General features: G+C 32.5%; 1 protein-coding gene across 2 annotated transcripts; it reads right to left on the bottom strand.

Moving 5' to 3' along the window:
* Window positions 1-2558: 2558 nt before the first annotated feature.
* On the bottom strand, window positions 2559-8035 carry LOC107076768 (transcription factor Spi-B). Of its 2 annotated transcripts, XM_015342070.2 has the most exons (6): window positions 7913-8035; window positions 7656-7689; window positions 7170-7326; window positions 4468-4589; window positions 3763-3910; window positions 2559-3370 (listed from the first exon to the last, which is right to left on the bottom strand). In XM_015342070.2, the coding sequence occupies exons 2-6, from the start codon at window positions 7674-7676 to the stop codon at window positions 3054-3056; spliced, it is 765 nt and encodes a 254-aa protein (XP_015197556.2). In that variant the 5' UTR covers window positions 7677-7689; window positions 7913-8035; the 3' UTR covers window positions 2559-3053. The 2 variants fall into 2 exon arrangements, with proteins under 2 accessions (XP_015197556.2, XP_069046328.1); XM_069190227.1 differs by lacking the exons at window positions 7656-7689; window positions 7913-8035 and adding an exon at window positions 7509-7582.
* Between the last annotated feature and the right edge of the window lie 201 nt (window positions 8036-8236).

Below are 8236 nucleotides of genomic sequence, written 5' to 3'. Positions count from 1 at the left end.
TGATGGAAGAATAATTTCTTCCTGAGAAGCATATTTGCCATTTTTAAATGAAAGATTAGTTGGTTAAGTATATCCAAATTGAGAGAAGCGCAGTCCACAAGCTGGATTTGCTGTCACAGATGACTGAATCATTCTGTCAGAAATACCTTTCATTCATTAGGATAATTTTAGCTTTGCTGGTGTTGATTTTTCTCTGTTCCACGTCTACAACAAATACATTGCACACATATGCATAATCAGATATACTGTATAAGCAATGTCACCACATGGGAGGAGCCTCAGTGTAAAACATCCCTGTTGATTGTTTGATTTATACAGCTTTCACATAACATATTAATAAAATGTTTATTAAATCATAAGGACACATCTTTCATTTTCAGTAACAATGCAATTACTTGAAGTAGTTCAAGTAGGTAGCTGTGTCAGCATGTGTAGGCTGCAAAGGAACAAGTAAAGGTTTATTCCATGTTGAAAAGAGATGTGTGTAAAGAAGCTGAAGAAGGCTCCACAGACAAAATGTTGTGCTTTTATCTTCTGTTTTCAGCATGGAATAAAACTTTACTTGTTCCTATGTAATTACTAGGCAAACTGTAAGCTTTGTAGACTTAAACATTTACTAATTCTGTGGATATTTTTCAAATTTTTAGATGTACTGTATGAATATTTTGTTAGAACCTTTTCATATCTATGAAAGCAAAAATATATATTATTTTATACAGTATATATACTTATAAATATAAGTTCATAAACCTTGAAAAGCATAAGTCTACTCAGTAGTTTTAAACAAAGATATTGTTACTCATAGAACCAGCTCTTAGGTTTCCTACTTGATTAGTAACATTGACCATTTTATAGGTCAGTTTATAAAATGTTTCCTATATATTGCCTGGTAAAGCTTGCACATGAGAATGATTTTAAAATACTGCAGACTCAGAATTCAGAATTACTAAATAATAGAAATAAATACTTATTATTTCTGAATAATACTTATGATAATTTTTTCAATTATATTCAACTCTCTATATTATCATACATAGTACATAATGATGTTATATAAACATTTTGAGCTACTAAAACTGTAAACGTTTCTTAAATGCTATGTATCAGTAGTAAACAGGGTAAAATGTACTTGTCTGTGTTACACGTAGTGTGGCAAGTACTCATCCATTCATCTATCTTTTTCTTCTTCATCCTAAGGATCGTCTCAGTGAGGGAAAGTATTTTTCTCTAAAAATCATATACATTTCCTCATTTTTTAATTATTTTTGTCATTTGTTTTTGTATGCCCTAAATCTTAATATACCAATATAAGTTTGCTATTTAAATCAAGCTCATCTTACCGCACATTCGGAAATATGAGATTGAAATCAACAGGAAATAACACTACTGCCTTGTTGGTCGCCTCTTTTTATGTTCCATTCTGTTGAACCAAGATGCCCCCTTGTGGTATTGCATTAGGACATCAGACACTTCATTATAAATGATTACGACACACTGCTATAAACAAATATTAAACTTTGGTCCCTGAGTTAACAGCAAATCGTATACTAAATATACCTTCAATTATAAACAATAATTTATTTTTATATGCTGTGTTAATTGTGCTAATATACATATGACAAAACCAATACATTTGACCACAATAATGAAATTGACTTGATGAGTACATTTTGGAAATATTTCCATGGTACATTACTTTTTTAAAATTGCATTTATTTTTATATTTTTAGCAAATCTAATGTACTTTGAAGTGAAAGAGCACTCTTGAAATATAGATATATTTATAAAGAGCTAAATGGAATTTGTTCTTGAAATGGCAATTACTTTTAGAAATCACCTATTTGGAAATTATTTACAGCAGAGTCACTATAGTGATTTATATTGAATGTCTTGTTTTTATTGAAAATCTATTGCCCCACTTGGCATGGTAATGCTGAAGATCCAATGGATGTTAACCCTGGTATCCTAGCTTATTTCTACCCTGGGCTTGCACAATATGTTCTCCCAGATGTTTACCCTTAATTCAACAAATAAAGCAATTTTTCTTACTCAAACTGATTTAATTTCTCAAGGACTTGAGGGTCATTAAAAGGTCTAGATTAAGTGTCCCCCCTCTCATGTTTGTGCTCTGGGATTCTTTGGGATAAAAACACCATACGATTGTAAGGAGGTGCTTACTATGTTAAATTTCCAAGCTACTGTTAAGCTAACACTGCTCAGAATGAAAAACAAATTCTGCTTCTTGACAGTCTACTGCCTGTTAAACTTATAGTCATGTTATGATTATGGTTCCTGTTGACTTGCCTTGTCAGTATTTTTTAAATACTTCACAGGAATCTTTACAGTTTTTATTTACTTTCAAACAAATATTTTAAGTGGGTCAAAATGTTATTTCATAAGAAAATTAAAATATAATTATTTGCTACTTTCTACAAATCACAAGATGTTGGCATGCTACAATTTAGTTTCTGATATTAATAATACATACAGTATGTAAATATGTATTAAATGTAATACAATATGTGAAATTTTCTTTTATTTCAATACAAAACGTGAACAAAAAATAGAAATATCACTTAAAAAACAGCTACCAACAAAAGATTTAAAGACCAAAATCTACGTTTCTATTAAATGATTACATTACAAAAATCTTTATAAATACAAAATCCTGTACATTTCTGTACTAACTTGAACTTATCCTCTACTTATAAAGTAGATTTTTGAAAGTTTTTATAATCCTCAGATTTACACAACAGTTTAAAGCCCATCAGCTTTCCTGTGTTTTTGTCTTCCTTTTTTTCTGATTGTTAAGATTGTTAACATTAAGATGCATTTAAATATTAAACTGCAGTATCAAACTAAATTTTCTATGCAATACACAAAATATATCATACAACAAATTATCATAATTTGAACTGAATTGCGATTGATTTTCAAAGCACATTTTCAAATTAAACAAACAAAAGCATTTTACATTGCAAATCAACATTGTGCAAATACTTAGTATTTATGTGTCTGGGTTCCAGTGTTGATTATCATCCAATGGTTCAACACTAACATTCCTCAGTTCTCTTGTTGTTGCTCTGTAACCCTTTCAAGACCCCTTCGTTGAACTGATAGGTGAGCTTCCTCTTAACCTTACAAATCTCCCCCGTGCGAGAATAATTCCTCAAAGCACGAGCCATCTTCTGGTAGGTCATGGTTTTGCGATTCCCTTTTCTTCGGCCCCACATCTCTGCCAGTTTCTCTTTGTTCTGGGAAGAGAACTGAAAGGTCCCACTACCAGACTGTACCCACCATATACAGCTCCGCATTGCAGGGTTCTGCAGCATTTCATACAAAAACTGGAAAAGACGCTCTTTCTTTTTACCTGCAAAAAGGCAAAAGGAAAGATTGGGTTAACTAAATAACTGTGCCCTGACAATCAATTACTTTTTAAAAATTTTTAAATTTTTAAAAATTTTAGACTTGCATATAACAGAATAAAACTAAAGAATCAATGGAATTGTTCACTTTGTAAATTCTGATGAAAATATGAAAACCCAGAAACAATGTGGAATTAGTCATCAAATCTCAATAAATAATCAGTAACTAAACAGGTAACTAGTGCATGTACATATAGGAACACTTTGACTTGACATCTTAAAAATAATGGCAATTTAATGAAGCATACCGACTTGGAAGAAGTACCAAATTAGATATTTCTCTCATTGCTCCATGTCTGTATTCAATATATGTAACCTCTAAAGGGCAGTATTCTACCTGTGGTTGATGTCAGAGGCAAACTGGAGTTCTTCTTTGTTCTTCTCTCCGCAGTTGGTGAAGGGGGAAAGTCATAGGAAACTGAGCCTGTGGATTGTGAGTCTGAGTCACTGCTTGGATTGGTATCACAAAGACACTGGTAGTGCACCTGAAATGCAGGATCTTGTTAGGGGACTTTGGACAGATCCAAGAGCTCTTAAAGAAAAGGTAAAGAAATGACTGAATGTCTTTACATGAAAAACTGAAATATTGCAATTTAATTTAATGTTTTAGCTAGGCAAATGTCTGTATTAGGGAATTTCAGTGCATTATTTGACAAGCTCTTTTTACTGATGGCAAAGGAAGAAGTCCTAACGTATTATACTTCAATCCTCATGAGTGTCAAGTGTTGGTCAGTCCTTGATACCCATTAAGAAATGGTTTAATGGATTTTTATCATTAAATCTGATCTGAAACTGAGCAAGATAATCCGCGTGGCCTCCTTCTGTTGTAACCTTTTCTTATAAAAAGATATGAGTCAATATCATTCAAGAGAACTTCAGAATTCTTTCATGACCTGTTGGTATTCATGTTCATGATGCATCCACAATTGCCCAACATGTGTGATTGGTTTTCTACTTCATATAGCAATATACATTACTACCATTATTACCTTATGTGTCTAAGTTGGAAACTGCATAGTTAAAATATACATGGTAAATTTACCCATTCACTGTTGGAAGATCCAAACCACAGAGGCTGGAGCTGCGGGCAATATTCTGAATCATTTTTTGGTGCTATGTTGTAGTGGTGCCACTGGTAAGGAAACCTTCCAGACCAACTGTTTTCTAGAAAAAAAAAACATCAAAGACATTTCTCACTTCAGGGGTCTCAACTGCATTTGGCACTCACTGCTCACTGTTTTTCTCAGATTCCATTCTTAACTAGGAATAACTATTGAGCAACAAAACAAAACTATAAATATCACAAAGGTACAGAATACTTAAACCTGAAGTGATCCTAATTTACATTCTGTTGTTAAAGGTTTTAATGTGTCCTTTTTTGTCTTTAAGTACTTGACAAGATGTTTTTATGATACATGTATTTTCAATTTGACATCCCTTGTGTTGATTATCTTACATGGCTACTTTCTTCCTCAGTCTGATAGATAACCTGTCAGAAGCTATCATGGTTGCATTGATTTTGTTTTTTTAATCAATCAAGCGAGCATGAGGAAAAAAGCTAAGAGATTGGGGAAATGTGACATTGCATAATTTGAATGTATAGAGGTTGAGTCAAAAAGCAAAGGTTTATAATTTTAGAACAAATACCAGAACTGAGGTAAAACGGAACAGGGTAGAAATAGAATCAGTACAAAATGAATGGCAGCAGTTAAAAGATATTTCCTTGAATCACAGGTTTTCTAAATTGTTCAATATTCTATAGAAAATGCAATGCAGATGTTCTTGTTCATTCAACTGTAGTTGTGGATTCAAACATCATCAAATATGGAATATTTAGATGATAAAAAAGCTGTCAATTAATGTCTTCATAGATGGTTAATTATCTTGGAAGTGCTAGACATTAAAAGTAAACTAATGCTTGCACCTGGATTAAAAATTAGGAAATAGACATGAAACCTAGGATGTAGACAAGATTTAAATGTTTTTTTTTTTAAAGTGGGGTGACATAATTAATATCATACATCAGGATTCTAGATTAAAAACACCTAATCATACCAATTTATATTACTGATCTAGATTTCACAGATGATTAACTAGGTCAATTAAATAATACTCTGTATGAAATAATTTTTAAAAATACAATGATTGAATACCTGGGAGATTTAATTGAATGAATAAACATTTAATTTTGACAAATGCAGGTGATATACACAGGTAGCAAAAAGATAAACTACACATATAAAATGTGAAACTCCAAGCTTGAAGAAGCAACTAAAATTTAGGTGTTTATCTAGGCACATCATTTTCATTTTCCAAAGACAGATGGGAGGCTATAAAAAAGCAAGTAATGATAATTAATGTTAAATTTACTAATAACTAATAAAATAATTAACTAATTAATATGCTAAAATAAAGTAATTAATGGTTAAAAGCATAGAGGTCAAGCAAAGGGATGTTATTTTAACATTGAACAATGTATTTAGTAAGTATGATCTGATTTTGAATACTGTGTATAATTCACATATAAAGATATTAATGCTGCTTGCCTGCAAATAGAGCAGTTAGAAAATGGGTGGATGGATGATGCTGCTCTGGATTCACTTTGATACGAGTAACCAGATAACATTCCAGGTTTAAAGAAAAGTTCTATACTGATTGGCTATGTTCTTATGTTCTTGAGAGTGTTTTGTTTGTGAGTATAGACACTGCTGATTGGAATGGTCTGAGACAAGCTCTGTTGCATTATTGGTTTGTGTTTCTGAATCAAATTAAAGGTCCTGGGTTCTCATCAGTCCATGGAGTTCTATTTAGCTGTATTCTCACAAGCAGCAATAGTGGCACTTCTCCAGCCCATTGAGATGTCACACAAAACAGTACATTAGAGGATAGTCTGGAGATTATCAGCTACTTGATTAGACCATTTATTTGTATTTGGATCTTGCACTTGCAGGTGACATTGGATTCCTTCACTAATGTCAACCAACGGTGTACAATGACTCCAAGGGTACAGGAAATGCTCAATATTCTCTAAAGTCTCCCCATGAATCCTAAATTTAACAGACCTGGACACTTCACCTGGTCTTGTTTGAACTACCATCCTCAAAAAACTGTAGTACAATGCACACCGCATGTGTGTAAAGAACATTTGGAAGAAATAATATCCACCTTTGCCTAGCCAAAAATATGTAAAAATATGTCAAGTTACATAGTTCTATAATTTATCTTAGATTTCTACATAATAGACACTAAATCAATAGAAGCCAACATTTGATCAATATGTGCCTGACCTAAAGCAAAAAGGGATCAGATGCCTCACACACAATAAGTTAACAGTAGTAGCAATCTTAATTGTGGTAGAATTTTCTTGTAGTACAAGAGGTTTCCAGAAATCTGAAAGGGTACTGTAGAAATCACTGACAAATTCTTTTGTAACCTCTGAATTTACTGAATTAATTTCTTATTGGAAAAAAGAAGAAACAGAGAACATAAACTGTATTTTATATTTGGATAATGACAGATGTATTAATTTATCAGAAATAGACTGTAAAGCTGTTAAAATCTCCTTAATGAGTTAATATGTAACACGCTGGGAAACATTGAATCTTAAATGAAACTAATAAAAAAGTTTAGCAGGCTTAACATAGACATCAACAAATCCAGTAAAGTAAATGCAGAAACAAAAGTCAAAAGTGTTTTGATTGTACGCACATGATTGGAATCATGCCATTCAGGAAATTCCCTTACCTATAATACTTGTTTCTTCCTCATTCTTAAACATTTTCCCTGTGTTTTGTTCAACCTCTGCTGAGTGTTCATTTAGATATTCTTCAATTACATCCAGATCCACCTCGGCAGGGTATAAGCTCCAGTCACGGGAACCGCAGTCTTGCAGGAAACGGATCTGAAAATGTACAAAATCCACCTCGAAATGTCATGGAATTGGAAAGACAATTCTACAGGAAATACCTTTTTTTAACGTTAGAGTACAAACAGGTGTCAAGAGAACAAAGTCAAGTATGTGCTTAGATAACAGTGAACCTTTCCAGGGTTTTTCATATCGTAGTAAATTTAGAAAAGGCTTACCATTGATTATCATTTTGGCAACTGCATGAACTAACTTTACTATACAGTACAATCCATAGTTACTTTGTCATAGGCAGTAGTATATACAGTATGTCACTATCCACTAAAGTTTAACATTTTACAGAAAAATAATAAAAAATGACTCACTGTTTCAAGTGTTGCCAACATATTAGATGATGATCTGTAAAAAAAATCAGACACAAAGGCAATAAAATCTATAAGTATCCAGTCTCTTTTGAATAAACTAGCCATTATTGAATTGCTAGCCATTATTTTACCTACAGTTCTATTTATATAGTTACATATATAGAGACCTTCACATTCTCCATATAAACTTAAAAATAATTTCGTTAAAAACTAACATAACACTGAAAGCAAGATTTTTGCTAATTGAAAATAAATACCTTAAGCAGGCACAAGAGGTAGAATCAGGTGTGGAGTCACAAGTACTATTAAAATAGCACAATAGCAGTTATATAAACATGTAACAGCTGTCAGGTGCTAAGCAAAGTGATCCAGAAGAGGGCTGTCTCACCTGTACTGAACTGCCTTTGTCAAGCACTGCCTTTTATATACAACACCCCCTGCTCTAAAATTCCCTCATGGGTTTGCCAATCTTTTAACCATCTTATTCTTATCATGTTATGCAAAGTTTCTCACAATGAAACTGTCACACAGAAGCTGAACAAGCAGAGTAACAGCTTTGCTTATCAGTACTTTTAAAATGT

This window comes from Lepisosteus oculatus, chromosome 5 (genome assembly GCF_040954835.1).
Source record: "Lepisosteus oculatus isolate fLepOcu1 chromosome 5, fLepOcu1.hap2, whole genome shotgun sequence".
NCBI lineage: Eukaryota > Metazoa > Chordata > Actinopteri > Semionotiformes > Lepisosteidae > Lepisosteus > Lepisosteus oculatus.
This window is presented reverse-complemented; position numbering and strand designations above follow the sequence as displayed.